At 44.6% G+C, this 15,787-nt stretch overlaps 2 protein-coding genes across 4 annotated transcripts in view; both read right to left on the bottom strand.

Annotated features, from left to right (window-relative positions):
* The window catches only part of LOC115585697 (uncharacterized), a 510,933-nt gene that overhangs the window by 96,699 nt on the left and 398,447 nt on the right, over nucleotides 1–15,787 (bottom strand). The window lies entirely within an intron of this gene.
* LOC115584966 (6-phosphofructo-2-kinase/fructose-2,6-bisphosphatase) lies at nucleotides 37–13,883 on the bottom strand. Of its 3 annotated transcripts, none has more exons than XM_030422945.1 (14): nucleotides 9,468–10,204; nucleotides 8,059–8,184; nucleotides 7,334–7,430; nucleotides 7,167–7,233; nucleotides 6,209–6,283; nucleotides 6,069–6,125; nucleotides 4,332–4,453; nucleotides 3,479–3,686; nucleotides 3,251–3,397; nucleotides 3,016–3,120; nucleotides 1,787–1,916; nucleotides 1,367–1,429; nucleotides 1,201–1,265; nucleotides 37–782 (listed from the first exon to the last, which is right to left on the bottom strand). In XM_030422945.1, the coding sequence occupies exons 1-14, from the start codon at nucleotides 9,556–9,558 to the stop codon at nucleotides 723–725; spliced, it is 1,413 nt and encodes a 470-aa protein (XP_030278805.1). In that variant the 5' UTR covers nucleotides 9,559–10,204; the 3' UTR covers nucleotides 37–722. The 3 variants fall into 3 exon arrangements, with proteins under 3 accessions (XP_030278805.1, XP_030278806.1, XP_030278807.1); XM_030422946.1 differs by lacking the exon at nucleotides 9,468–10,204 and adding an exon at nucleotides 13,332–13,883 and having other exon boundaries at nucleotides 72–782; XM_030422947.1 differs by lacking the exon at nucleotides 9,468–10,204 and adding an exon at nucleotides 12,727–13,292 and having other exon boundaries at nucleotides 72–782.

Raw genomic sequence — 15,787 nt, 5'->3', positions numbered from 1 at the left:
ACCTCTGAAATATTCCCACGATTAAAAAAAAAAAAGAAAAAAAAGGCATATTGCACCAGATATCTTATTAAAATGACTCATGTCAGTTAAAAACACACCGTAACAGCCTCGGGTGTGCGTCAGTGTGTGAGCGGTGCATAGAGTAATCGAGTATATTTGACCTGTGTGAGGCACGTCGTGGTCTCGGCCGTTAAAGTGCCAAATGTCCTCTCTAGTTTTACTCTCAAAGGATTGTGGGGTTTGTAGTTCGCCCCGCTTCGTCAACCAGTTCGTACCGCTGTGACGACCACCAACACACACAGCTCCTCTGAAATCACATCCGCCCACCAGTCGTTTGTCTATACTTGTAAATGTTGAACCTCTGTGAACGTGGAGACGAGATAACATGATGGGACACATGTAACTGTGACTGTGAGTTAAAAGCTGGCTGTTTGAACGTCGGTTAAAACACAGCGAGGTCCGATCGGGCCAGCGCTCAGCAGCAGCCGCTCAGTTTTCACAGTAGAGGAAGTTTCTCCTTCTTCATATCCGACGTGTGGCCTGAGCCTCGGCACCATAAAGTGCATTTACAATGGAAATGCAATAGGAAAAATGTCTCATATCACAAAGTTTGTCCACTTCACATCAATGACCACAACAACAATGAACACAATGATTACTTAAATTAAAAAAAAAGGCCACTTTCCATGAGGTCGGGTGGACGTGGACCCGGCTGTCCTCCTCTAGATGTGATCTGGGACCGTCTCCAGCGCCTCCGCCGGCTCTCTGTCCACGTCCACGTTCTGACCCGGACACAAAGCAGCTGTTACACATCTGTCTCTATTCAGCCGACTTTAAACTTTAACTGAGCTGGGTGTTGTGTCAACGATCCAAAGGTCAAACTTCAGTGAGAGTAAAGATAAGGTGTTCAAATGTTACTAAGGTACTCCGGATCAATCAGGTGTGGTAACCAGTGATGGAGGAAGAACTCAGATCAATAAAACTTCTAATGATGCACAAAAATACAAGTAAAAAAGATCCGAGAGTGAAAATGTTACATAAAGTAAGTGAAGGTTTGTGAGTATAATCAGGAAAATGTAACTTAAAGTAACAGAACATTCTGGATTTATCTGCTGATCATTTTCTACGTTCATCCGCTGACTGGATGGTTCGACAGGAAGCTCTGCGGACACGACGTAATAAAAATAAAACATGACTCACCTCTGGTTTGTCTCTGTGCGTGTTGACAGCTTCGATGTTGAGGAAGACAGACTCCACTTTACAACCTGAGAGAGAAGAGAGGAAAAACAAACACAATCAAAGAGAATTTGTAGACGGATGAGGACGTTTAACGGAGAAGAGATGAATGTTGAGCAGAGAGACTGACCGTAGGCGACTGGGGTGAGTTTCAGGACTGTGTGGAGAGGACACTTCAGGTACGGCAGCTCACCTGACGCACGACGACAAGGAAAAAGTCAGTTTGTTTGATAAAAGTTTAATATATATGTATTTGAGAAAACACCAAATGTGAGTGCACCTCAATTCAAACTTGTTTCTACCTCATAAATACAAAGTTTCATTTAGAAAAAAGGTTAATTTATGACCTGAAACACCTGCTGACGGTAGAACCAGGAGGAAACAGAACATCTGTTGGGGACTACTTTCAGCGGCGGATTAATCCACACCTGGTGCTCTAGTGACTCTTTGTGTCAGACACTAACGATCTTCAACTGTCATTTAGGTGTGATGGACTAAAAAAAAAAGGTGCGTCTGAAACGGTGACACCTGATTGGTTCTTTCCTCTCACCGGCACTCTTGTCCAGGAAGTAGGCGAGCAGACATCTCATGACAGCCTGGTGACAGATGACCAACACGTTCTCCTGCCTCTCCAGCTCCATGATGACGGGCTCCAGACGCTGGACGAGGTCCTCGTACGACTGTCGGGACACACGCAGAGGTTAATCTAACGTACGGTTTAAAAAATGCAACCGAGGCTTTTTTTGTGAATGTACCCGAGTCAAACCTTCATGTAAAAACATAATTACGATGAAAGAGGCACTTTTAAGATTTACCGTATTTTCGTTTTTTGGGTCAAACTCATTTTCAATGGGAGTGCTACGGGCACTTTTATGATAGCATCAAAATCTCTATTTTTAAAACAGTAAGAAGTCTCGACACAACATGAAACTTTGCTGGTAGTATCACCAGGGTCTCTACACATGAACACGAGCATTGAGAACATTGTTTGTGTACACAGAGTTTACTAAAAAGAAGGTTTTTGAACAACTCACGTTAGCAGTAGCTTGTTCCGCTCGCCGCCGTCCTGCCGGTGGAGAAGTGTCGATCTCAGAATGTGACGTAACCTGGAGGACAGTTAAGGTGGAACGCTCCTAAAGCTTAGTTCCATATAAATGCAGGATAATTTGTTGTTTTGTCGTTAGCGAAAAACAATATTGACCTTGAAGTTGAAAAAGGAGCCTCACATAAGAAACAATACTAAAATAAAAAGCTGCAAAAGTCACGTGAGATCTCGCGTGGATAGTTGTTGCTGGAAGACAGTAGTTCCACCTTAACTGTCCTCCAGGTTACGTCACATTCTGAGATCGACACTTCTCCACTGGCAGGACGGCGACGAGCAGAACAAGCTACTGCTAACGTGAGTTGTTCAAAAACCTTCTTTTTAGTAAACTCTGTGTACACAAACAATGTTCTCAATGCTCGTGTTCATGTGTAGAGACCCTGGTGATACTACCAGCAAAGTTTCATGTTGTGTCGAGACTTCTTACTGTTTTAAAAATAGAGATTTTGATGCTATCGTAAAAGTGCCCGTAGCACTCCCATTGAAAATGAGTTTGACCTGAAAACGAAATACGGTAAATCTTAAAAGTTCCTCTTTCGTCATAATTATACTTTTACACGAAGGTTTGACTCGAGTACATTCACAAAAAAAGCCTAGGTTGCATTTTGCAGAGAGTTTCACTTTAACATTGTCACTGTTTGAAAACCTTTCCTCCCAGCGACTCTCTCCTCCCTCACCTCTCCTTTAGGGTAGCGGTAGCGATACTTGTCTTGGTCCCTCAGTGCAAACTCCTCTGGGTAATTCTCCTGGATCTCCTCGTACGTCATGTCCTCGCAAACCCCCTGAGACAGCAGACACACAGCAACAGAGAGTCTAAAACACACGGCTCTCCTCCCTGCTGGAACAAACAGCACAGACCGGCAGCACAACACACTCTGACGGAGCTTTTCTCAGAGCGACAGCGACACTCACAGCGTCGATCTCATTGAGGGCCTTCCACTGCTCGTACTGGACTCCCAGAGCCTCCGCGGTCTGGATGGTCCTCTTCATGTGGCTCGTCCACACCTTCAGGTCACTGATGCACTGCCCACGCAGGTACACACCCAGAGCGCTGGCAAACTGACAGACACACACACCGAGAGAGGACATGAGCACATACACACACACGCACACACACACACACACACACTCTCTCCTGACCTTCGCCCCGCGAGGTGACAGCCCGGAGTCTCCCCCGATGCGACCGATGAGGTTGAGCTCGCTCTCTCCGTGGCGACACAGGTAGATGGACCTTGGGGTGACGTGGATGTTCATGAGGTAGTAGACGATCCGGCTCTGAATGTGGTCCTGGACCCGGTTCACCAGGTACCTGCTGCCCACGTTGAAGATCTTGATATACGACAAATTCCTGCAAAGACGGAGAAGAAGGATGAGAATGAGTTTATGCACCAAAAACAACATTATCACGACTCAATATAACGTAGTTCTGTTACACAAACCTGCTGTTCTTTATTTTTTAATATTATTAATATCCCACAAAACTTTAACAGCTCACAAGTCTTTAAAAACTGCTGGAAAATAAATGTACAGATTCATTTTCATAAAGACAAAATCAGTTTGTTCAGCTGTTAACCAACATACTTCAGATCTACTGACTGTTTTCATGAGATTTATTGAGAATAAGAAAATACAGAATATAATATTTAGAGATATTTGAATTATTTCCCAGCTGAAGATGATTTTGGAGGATTCTGTAAAAACACTAAAGTACACTTTGTACATGTCATGCCAACATTTATAAAAGTCCTTCTACTATATCTGCACAGTCTTCACTTTAAGAAGAAGTATTTTTAATCGGACAGTCAATATATACATTTAGATTCATTGGATGCACTGTGAACACGTTGCCTTCATGTTCCACAGCAGCTTTGGAAACATGATGTTTTAAAACCTTTTCAACAAAGATCATAAAAACACTGAAAGAATGATGAAACTGTGTGTGATCGGTGGGAGTCGTGGTGTTTGGATGTGAAGAGGCTCTGAGACGCGTCACCTGTCCTTGTTGTCGTCCAGCGGGACGTAGGTCATCTTGTAACAATCGATCCTCTTCAGGAAGTCGGCCACCGCCTCCTCTTTGTCACAGTCGACGTAGTCCGGACTGCTCAGCTTCACTTGCTGCTCAGAGAGAGAGAGTCATCAAACTGCAGCACACGTCCTCGTCTCACGTCCGACATCATGTCTGATAGTAAATATTTAAAGGTTTTAGTTTCATCTGTCAGGTTTGTTCCACAGAGGATTCAGCTGATCCTCTTAACTGATCAAATTTATTCAACATTTGCTCTTTTTCATCTTGTGACTGTCACAAATTCAGACAGAAATTTTTAAAAATCTTAAAAAGGAACGACACTTAAAACTTGAATCTGTTCATTCAGACGCCGACAACGTCTTTGAAACAATGAAAAACTCAAATGAACTAGAAATGAATTCATCTAGATTTACTCTTTAAATGTCGAATTTAGTCAAGACTGAGATTATATCCACACTTTTCTAAACTGATCCAGACGATTTTAATCTTTAAAAGCAGTTTTCTTGTAACTAAACATAAGTTTCATTTCACATTTATCATCAATGAGTTATTTTTATCTTTAAGAATGTCATCAAATATATTTATGTGAAAGAAGAAGAAAAATTCAACTTGAATCTGATCAGATGCCAAAAACCCTAATTTGTCTTGAGAGACTCACTAATCAACACTGAGGTCACGACCACACAACACACAACTGAGCTGCTTTAAAACAAACAAACTCAAACGCAGCGTTTCCTCAACAGTTTACAGCACGTTTACATCTTAAAGCCTCTCTGTGGAGGTTTCCTGTGGACAAACAAAGTGACGACGAGGAAATTTCAGTTTTTGTTGATTTTAGCGCCGATTTTGGACAAAAGAGGTACGACACCGGCGCCCGCTGCTGTATCAGGATCAGAATCAGAATTCCTTTATAGTCCCACAAACGTTTTCGTTTGCCACAGCAGCCGAAGGACAGTAATATTACAAAAGACAATAACAATATAAAAAAAACCCCAATATAATTAAAAGGTAAGAAATAGAAAACATAAAGATAAATGTAAAGATCTTTGCTAGCACGTGCTGGTGGCGTGTTGTGTAGCAGGATCATGTTTCATTTCAGTCTTAAAGTTGTGTTTACTGTGTTTGTTAGCTTCAAGTCGTTTTACAACAAGACGATCCAAACAGAGACCCGCTCACAGAACCATCAGCGCTCAGCAGCGCCACCGGTGGTCAGATCTCCACCGAGCGCCTCTAAAGTGCTGACTTATTGTTTCAGCGTGAATAAAGCAAATTGAGCTTTTGCAAAACGACGACAGAAGCTGCCAAGTGAGGGTCAGAGTGGTGATAGAAGGAAAATCAAGCTGAAAATACTTTTAAAAGGTATTAAATTAAACGCCCTCTCACAAAGACAGACGATTAACACCGATGGAGCCGAACTGAGCTGCAAATAAAGCCGGTGACAGCAGGAGACGTGTTCTCCATATGTGCAGCACAAATATCTTGTTTTGGAACAAACGACACATCAGATGCTTCCAACACACTCGTGACCTGGCAACACAGTGACTGGAGCTCCGAGCAGGACGGCCTCGGTTCAGCCCCGACAACCAATCAGAAACAAGAAGCACGCCGGGCTCTGGCTCAGAACTGCTCCTGGCCCGAAGCTCGGCTCTGACAGTGAGCACGGAAACACACACACACACACACACACACACACACTTCACCTACTTTAATATTCTCAGCGATGATTTCTGGATCGTCACATATCGACTCCACAAAGAAAACCTGCGCAGGTGAAACGAGAAGTTCAAGCATAGAATTATTTATTTTTTTTTCACGTTTTCATCCGTAAATAAAGAAAAACAAACCTTGTATCCGTTTTCTTTGGCAAAGCCGAGGATGACCTCTCTGCGCTCTGCCGTCGTGTTGGTGGCATCAAAAACCTGCAGAGACGAATGAGACGAGTGACCGATGAATGCATGACATAAAAATGTATATAAAACTTCTGTAGAATTACTGAGAAACACCTAAAGATCATACTGACATCCCGAGTATGGAGACAAATCATCTAAAGTCATTAAACAGCTCTTTCAGTGAGATATATAATATTTCATATACACTGTTTCATATATTTGTATTGTTTTATTTGACTTACCTTATAATTGTTTTCACTTATTGCTAAGCAACATGGCAACTATCTTTATATATGAAACCTACCTGGCAATAAACTCATAAGATGTTTGTCTTTATGTATTTATGGTTTTATTTTATTTTCGTGTCTGTCTGAGCAAAATTAATTTCCCCTGTCGACAGTAAAGAACAGCTGAGGTAATATTCCTACAGGAAATAAAGCAGCTCGGTTTGTTATCAGTCTCACTGCTGACTGGTTCTAAAAACGTAATATCAGAATTTAACGATCAAAAACCTGAACTACAATCATTCTCTCGGTTTTTCTCTCAGCCTGATTATGACTTTTCATTTTCTCATTTCCTTCAGTGTGTTAAACTGGTTCTTACGTAAAAAAAGATCTTAAAAGTTAAAAAAAGTCAATGTTAATTGAAGCTCCCCTCTCCCACAGAAAACACTGCTCCTGAACGCCTCGTCAGTAGTCCCGCCTTTAGTTCTGTGACATCACACATCGTCACCATGTCAGACATTTGCATAATTTACGCTGAACTGATTTAGCACAGCCGCTCTGTTGTTGTTAGCGGTACTGGCTCAGGCGTGTGTGAGTGGACCAATCAGAGCTGACTGGGTGTTCAGGAGGAGGGGCTTAAACAGACACTGAGCGAACCGGAACGTGAGCATGACGTCGTCTTTACTCACCACCACCTGTCCCAGATCTCTGTTGAAGTAGTCGGACACGTCTTTCAGGGCGGCGACAGCACAAGCTCTGATCACAGAGACACAAAAACAAACATTAGTAATGAAATACACAGTCTGACACGTTCACGCTCGATTCAAACAGATCTGCTGGTCTTTGTTGCTCGTACTTGCGTATCTTCATGGCCTCGGCGTTGTCGGCTCTGAAGAACTCGAAGCTGTTGTAGGAGCGCGTGGCGTCTCTTCTGTACTGGCCGACGTTAAACACTGCGAAACAAAAAGAGGAAGAGACGCAGCTTCAGTCACCGCAGATCGACTTATTAGTGTTAGATTGAAAAAAAGCTTATTTTTACTGCATTGACTTTTAATTTTATTGCAATAGTGTTCTTGTGTCATTGCATTTGATTTATTTCAGAGGTGCTATCTTGACTGATTGATGTGTAAGGTCACGTGTTCGTAACAAAAACACAATGAGAGAAAAACTTTATCAACTCAGTTTCTTCTGATTCTGTTTTAAAACATCACCACTGCACACAAACGTCCTTTTATCTCAAGTTTTAAAAAGGTGAAAAAAAACTGTTTCTCTGGTAAATAATCGAGCTGGAAGTCTCGTTCTGTCAAACAAATATCAGAGAAGAAGTTTCCTGCAGCTCTCTTATGTATTTTTAGTTTTCTGCGTGTTCATGAGGAAACTGATGGCTTCCAGATGTTGACCTACAAAACAAATATTTGCTCTCTCTACATCTGACCTCGACATTTATAAGTGGTGTTTATTCAAGCGACTAAACACAGATTCTCACAGACACAGTGAGTCAGCGGTTGTTTTTGTGTTGTTATCTGTGATCACACGTGTTGTGTGTGCGTCTCGCTGTAATCCTGTACGGTCATGTGACACCTTTGGTTGTGACGCCGATCCAGTTCAGGTATCTGGTGAGCTTCTTAGAGATGTAGGTCTTCCCTCTGGCCGGCAGTCCCACCATCACGATCATGGTCGGGGAGTTGGTGAACTGAGGCACCGACGCTGCAACACACACACACACACACACACACACACACACACACACAGTGTTAAAACACCTGCGCTGCACCTGAAGACGTTTCCACGGAGCCTTTGAGGTTTTAAAGGAACAGTCCAACATTTATGACATACGTTGATCGTGATAATCAGATCAAACCCACTCACATATTTGAACCTTTAATGTGAAGCTACAGCCAGCAGCAGGTTAGCTTAGCTTAGCACAACCACGCAAAAAGTAGAGGAAATCAGCTAGCCTTGGGCTATCAGCTACCAGTATGCTAACCTGAACATGAGCTTATAGATAGATCCAAAATGGCCGTTCTGGTGGACCAACATGAGACCTTATTTCTCATTTCTGATGATTTTGTTCATGTTTTAAACACTTTTCGTGTGCTCGGGTGGCGGCCATGTTGGTCTGCGTGACGTCCATCCAGTGAGACGCCTGGCTGCCTCACATCTTCACCACAAACTACAACTTTCCTGAGTTGTAAAAAATATCTTTAAAGTCGACATTTAGATTTTTATTAAAGAGATAAATACAACACGGCTGTAAGATGACGACAACACACGACTTTTCTCGTCTTGGCTCATCGCAGATCATTTGTTTTGAAAATGAGTTTTGAAACCGTTTCAAGTATTCAGAATCGTTTTGTAACACTGGATCCTTCTGAGCTCGGCCCCTCAGGTTAGTTTCCGTCTTGATAGTAAAGTTAATAGATGGTTCGTGAGTGGGTTGGAAGGAACCACTGAACTGAACCAACTTCCCTTCGAGCGGCTGCAGCGGTACAGTGTTGCTGCCATTAATGCGTCTGTATTAATGATCTGATGATGTCACATAAAGTTACATCAGCCACGACAACGACGACACATTGTTGTGCTGCTGATGTCTGTGAGGTGAACGCCTCCTTCCTCTGTTCATCCTTACACATGGTGACAATTATCTGCATGTTCATGTTGTCTCAGCAGAAAACAGAGAGCATCAAAACCGGCACTTGATGATTTGAAGTTATTGGGGATTTGTGAGATCAGAGGAGAGCAGACGAGCGAACACGTGCTCTCGTCGTGACCCTGCGGGGTGAACGGCCGTCCGGTCCGTCACTCCGAGCCGTGATCAGAAACACAAACCAACATGAGAGAAACCGTTCTGCTCTTAACAGCTGTCAGACGAGTCTTTTCATTAATACACAAGTATGAACTTGTTGAGCTGAAGACGCCACAACAGTGTGGTATCCATGTGTCTGTGTGTGTGTGTCTGTGTGTGTGTGTCTGTATGTGTGTGTACTCACAGCCTCTGCGTCTGCTGAGCCGGCTGTTCATCCATGGGACCCAGGTCTTCTCCAGAGGGTTCTGAGTGAGTTTTCTTTGTGTTCCTGACATGGCTTCAACAGCCAGCTGAGTGTGTGTGTTCCTCTGCACTGTGTGTGTGTGTATATGTGTGTGTGTGTTCAACAGGAGGCTGATGCACGAAGGCGCTCTCCAGGTGAGTGTTCAGATTTTGAACTTTCTCACACCATGTCAGAGGGGGAGGAGCTCTGAGTGAGTCATTCAGCCCCGCAGAGGATGGAGCGTCTCTGATTGGTCGGGTAACCTGTCACTCACGTTAACCGTCCCAGTAAAAGCCTGGAGTGAGGGGCAACGACCAATCACAAGGCACGACATTAAACTTTGCCCGGGCAAACAGGAAGTGGTGCAGCGTGACAAAAGCAGGAAGAACCATGCAGAGCGGCTTTATTAGGGTTTATCACATGACTAATAAAGTGTGTGTGTGTTTACACAGAGGTTATTAAAGTGCATGATGAGTACACACACACTTCACTTTAAAATCATTTAGCTGATAATATTTAAAGCATGGTTTTCAGAACTCAGTGCGGTTTGGTCCATTGATCCGGTTCTAAAGAGGGGGATTACTGAGCAGGGAGTGGAATCGTTCTTCAGAGAGAGCGAGGACGCTTCACTCAGTGTGTTTACATGCACAGTTTAGTCAGATTACAGTCATAGTTCGACTCTGCTGCTCAATCAGACAACTGCAACTGTCCGAGTATACATGCCGGTGAGAAAATGTGATTATTGTCCTGTCAGCATGTCATACCCGGTACGCTAGGTGGCGCTGTACCCATTTCAACTAGTGGTAACAGAAACACCTCCGGCTGACCTCTTTACGTCACCAGCAACAACAAACTGCCTCGACATTCCAGAAAGATGGCGTACGAAGAGCGAGACGAATCTACAACTTTGTACATTTCATATATGGTGAACATGATAATTACACAAACTAGATGCACAATGGAGCTCTTTCTCTCTTTCTTGAGGTGATTTCAGAGGAAAGACGTCGCCGTCCTTCTACTTCCGGCTCACGGCTCCGGGAAAAACATCTCGAGCCTGCACAGAACACAAAATCTGATCTGATCTGATGGAACGTATACATGCAGGAGTAATGTGACTATCAATCAATAATCTGGGTGTTTTAATCCGACTATGAGAAATCTGATCCGGTCTGATTTTAGTCAGACTAACATGTATACATGCATCTTAAACATCCCATCATAGTCGGACTGACACAGTAATTCAGTTTTCTTGAGTGTCATGTAAACACACTGACTGACCTGGATGCAGCCACGTTCTCTCCTATGGAAGCTGCTCGATGGCGCTTTGAAGCCAAAAAAAGCTCGACTTCCTGCGTTTGACAACACCCAGATCTTCCACCGACCGACTTCCTGCTAACTAGCCAGGTGCTGCGAGTTCTCACTACTGGTTGGAGCTCATACACCGGAGCAGACGGGGCAAACATAGAAAACCTTTTATATAAAAACTGCAGTAGCTGTGATGTCCCTGAGGCCAAACCCTGAACTCTAAGGTCTCTGGTTTGCTTTGTTAGCTTCACTTCCTGTCAACGCTCCGCCATCGCTGCACAATAGAAGGCACAACACGTCTCACATTGACAATAATCTCACTGTAAAGCAGAGAATCTCACATTTCAGTGAGTCAAACAACAGAAGGTTCAACGAGTCTGGATGAGAGTCGACGCTGGTTTCTCGTTTTTTCAGGGAGAACAGGAAGTGAAAGTTTAAAGGAGCATTCAGTAGTTTTGGCAAAGAAATGTTAATGAGCAGAGAAAGTTCCTCATTGGTCGATTATTGTCTGCATAAACAAACTAAATACTCAAAATACTCTCTTTGTTTTCATGACTGAATAAACAAACTGACCTTCAAGGAAAACACAGTTTATACAGTTTTCTTTGTTTATATGTGGCAGACCCTGCCAACTCTCTAGCGTCAAACATTATTCTGGGACTTTATTCTCCTCTGAGAACAGCGAGCTTCTGATAACTACCCCTGAGCTAGCGCCTTGTTATCAGAAGCTCGCTGGTTTGATACTGAACCTCTAACTGCTCCTGATGTGCTGGTCTGTAAATCCCTTTGGACAAAAAAATCTGCTAAATGTAAACATGAAGAAAATTATCAAAATACTGAGTTTGAATTTCTTCTGCAGAACTACACGTCGCCCCTTTAAGTTCTTATCAGCTAGCTACTGTTAGCCGCAGCACGGTCAGCTGCTCGGGGAGGCCTCGCTCTCCAGACATTACACTGTTTATATCCAACATGTTTAATATCCTGCAGGCGGCTGTGATGAGACTGTCAGCAGCTCAGGAGGCTTCAGACTGGATCTGTGAACACCACCAGAAAACTGCCTCTGCAAGATGTCAAGTATAGTAAAAAGTAGAAATACTCACAAAAGACGCTTGAAACTAGAGAGGTGGCAGGGTCCGCCACATAAAAACAGAGTAAAAACAGTATAAATGGTGTTTTCCTTTAAGGTCAGTTTGTTTATTCAGACAAAACAAAGACAGTCTGATTAAATCTTTCTCTGGTTATTAACGTTTCTTCACCCAAACTACGTACTGCTCCTTAAATATCCAGTTCAGCTGCTGACATTTATAACTCGGCGACTTCCAGCCTGATTATCTACTGAGGTTATTTAAGATGACAAAGATCGGTGCAGAAATTCACGTCTTCTGATTAACATTTATCACGCAAACTACAGACTGCTCCTTTAATAAACTCAGGTGACAGTGCAGGTCATCAGACTGAATCTGAAACATTCTGCAGCTAAATGAACAAATGAACCTGTAGAAAGGTTTAAGAGGAGACCTGTTCACAGACACAGAGTGTGATGGATGTACAGTTGGACTGTATATATAATATGTTGTATTATGTAACATCCACAGACTGTAATCAGCCTGATCTGTTCCTCTCTGATCGCTGCAGCTCTTTAATTAGACAATTACATATTCAGAATACAGTTTTTCATATGTTTGATATTTGAGTTTGTTTATTTAGACATTTAAAAAAACTTATGTTTCTCTTCTGATTAAAGTTAAACTCCACAGCAGACCTTTAAAGTTCAACATCAGTAGATTTCATCTGGCGTGAAGTTCACATGCACCACTTCATGCAGTGTGTGTGTGTGTGTGTGTGTGTGTGTGTGTGTGTGTGTGTGTGTGTTTGCAGGTAAATCACCCATCTGCTCTTTACTCTCAGACCTCACCTGTGCTGTCGCACCGCACGCGCCGCAGCCGCCGCACCGCCGGCCCGTTCAGCTTCTTGGACTCCATTTGTGTCTTCACGCAGTGACCGAAAAGAAGACGAAGAAGAAGAAGGAGCCACGTGGGTCTGCAGCCCCCCTCACTCTCTCCGACCCCCCATCCCAAAATAAACGCCTGTCAGCCCCGCAGAGCGTCCTTCAGCCTGCAGCACGCTGCACGCTCCCCCCCGGTCCGGACCGGCTGACTGACCGGGGCGAGGACACCCAACACCGCCGCTCAGCACGCCCCCTCTGCGGGCTGCTGCAGGGGGACACACGGGCAGCACATGGTGTTCCACAGACAGACAGCTCCGAGGCTCCGCCACCTTACATAAGGCTGCCAACAGTGTGTGTGTGTGTGTGAATGATCGGATGATAACCGCGCGCATTAATCAATGAGCATGATCAACAGCTTAGGTCACGAGGTCGCGCACGCGCAGACAGTCTCGCTCACACACACTTCCCCAAATGAAAGAGGAAGTGTGAATGTTTGCATCGCACATGAACGTGCCAGCAGTGTGTGTGTGTGTGTGTGTGTGTGTGTGTGTGTGTGTGTCGCCGTCACTCACCGTGCGGCCGCTGGAACCGGAGCGTCCTCCCCGCGCCCCCCTGCGGCTCGGCCCCGTCTTGCGTAACCGTCGCTCCGTTCATCCTCCAAATCTATTCCTGGCGGAGTGTGCGCGCGTGTTATGGATGTGCGTGCGTGCGTGTAGCATGTGCAGAGGTGTGTGTGTCGGTGTGTGTGTGTGTGTTTGTCCGCGTGCCTCTGCTCTGCTCGGTGGTGTGACGGTCGCTCCGTTTACAGACAAGTTGCAGCCGGTCGCCACATCGTCCCACAGCGCTCCTCAGTGTGCCGCCACCGGGTTAGTATTCCTGCAGCCACACACACACGCACACACACACACACACACACACACACACACACACACACACACACACACACACACACACACACACGCCCTGCGTCAGGGGAACTGGTCCTCCAGGTTTAACCCGTAGGAATATCCTGTATCACAAGAAACAGCTCCTGTCCCTGAAGATGTTGTTCCCATCATCCACCACGCCTCTGCGTCCTCTCATTGCGTGTGTGTGTGTGTGTGTGTCTGTGTGTGTGTGTGTGTGTGTCATACTCACAGCAGTGAAAAAGTACATTTAGTCCAGAGGAGCGATGAGCAGGGGCGCACTGAGCCTGTCTGAGGGGCCGGGGGGCCACCGGCTGCCTGTGGTGGGAGCTTTATCTCTAGTCATTAAAATAAACTCCACCTTATTTTATTAAATTAATTAATATGAACTCTCTTCTGACACTGAAACATTAGCCCCTTTTAGATAGAAAGGTGGCACATTTGCAGCAAGGTAAAGGCTGCAATGTGCCGCCTTGTCTTTCGAAAAGGGAAGTGTAATATTCTTTCTTTTCTAAAAAGCCGCCACTGAGGTGTAAACATGTGACGTGGCGTGAAGCTCGAAGTTGGGCGTGAACAGTGAAGCAGGTCAAATTTGTCTTCAAAATAAGAGCTTTACATTGCACCCCATTGGAGTTTAGAACTGGTTCTTAGCGGAAAGTAGCGACCGTTAGTAGCTTGCTGCTACAACAACAAACAGACAACGAAGACAGCTACAGAGAGCGAGGAGACGCTAGCATCTCCTGGATCTCAGCGGCTGTCCAGTTGCTCATCTTGACGTCTGCGGATGAAGTGATGGACTGACTGCTGTGATCAGTTGTTTCCTGGTTTTAAAACTCCCCGGCTGTGGGTCGCACAACAGTGCAGGTCATCCACACCTCCGCCGAGCTCACGCAGAGGCCGGCACATCGACGGCTCAGATTTACAGCAATGGAGGTGGAATAAGTGTTCCCTCAAAAACTGTCACACCGCGGTGAGGGCTGTCCTGTCTTGGGTTTTTTGTCTTGTGAATTTCCTGTTTTATTTTGAAAAGTAACTCTCCTCTCGTGTTACCGGTCTGACGTCTCCCCTAATCCCTGATTGTTCTCACCTGTGCTCCCTTCCCTGGTGTATTTCGTCCTGTCGTGTACCTCCAGCCCCGTATCACAGCCTTGCCACAGTTATTGTGAAGTATTGCCTTGCTGGATTTTCTGTTTATTCTTTGTATTCGTCTGAAGAAGAGTGATTTTTAGAGATGGGATTTATGGCTCTTTGAGGGGGAGCCGGATCTTGGTGAGCCGTTCCTTTCAAAGAGCCGTTCAAAAAACTGGCTCATTTGACACATTTTTAAATGTATTAAGTTTGAAGAAGCCAGCCTGGTGGTAACTCATTTTATCTTGGAAATAATCACTGGGAGGTATGATGGGGAGAGATCTGGAACAAAACTGTCCTCCTCCTAATTAAGACCGCTGCAGCTGCTCTGCTCTCCGAGGCAGCAGGGCAGTCACGTGTTTCTGTGTTTTTTTGGGGGGGGGGGGGGGGGGGGGGTTGTGCAAAGGCAGCGTGCACAACTCAGGTGGCGTCATGCTATATTTGCATATCTAATAGGCACCGTGCAGCTGGGCTGCTCCTCCCCATGTAACTTCTCTGTCCCACTCATGGAGAGGAGCAAAGGAGGAGCACACAGTGATATAAAAAAAGAAAAAGAACGGTTCCCAGCTGCGACTCAGATCCCATCATTCATGTTAACGAGCCGTTCAATAGACTTGGTTCGTTCGTGAACGTCACAACACTTTTGATTTTGCTAAAGTTTTGGTCAGCTCGTTCTTTAGTGAAGCCAGTTAATTTCACAGTGCCTTTGAGTTTTCCTCCTTCGGGAGCGTCTTGATTTGTAGTTTTATTAGCTCTGTGTAGCATAGTTCTGTTTATAGCCTTTTGCTTTATCCTCCTCGTGAGCGATTTTCATTTGTTTAACATTTCATAGATTATTCTACCTTTCAGATCAGTGCAGATATAGCCCTTTTGTGTTTTCCTCCCTCGGGAGCGATTTTCTGTTTATATTTTGTGCCTGTGCCACGTTTGTTTATTTCATTAGTCTCTCGTCTGAGCAGACGAGTTAAGTGTTTATAGCCTGTTGAGTTGTCGCT

The sequence above is a fragment of the Sparus aurata genome, chromosome 7 (genome assembly GCF_900880675.1).
Source record: "Sparus aurata chromosome 7, fSpaAur1.1, whole genome shotgun sequence".
Taxonomy (NCBI): domain Eukaryota; kingdom Metazoa; phylum Chordata; class Actinopteri; order Spariformes; family Sparidae; genus Sparus; species Sparus aurata.
Note: the sequence above shows the minus strand (reverse complement) of the source record. Positions and strands in the feature narration are given on the sequence as shown.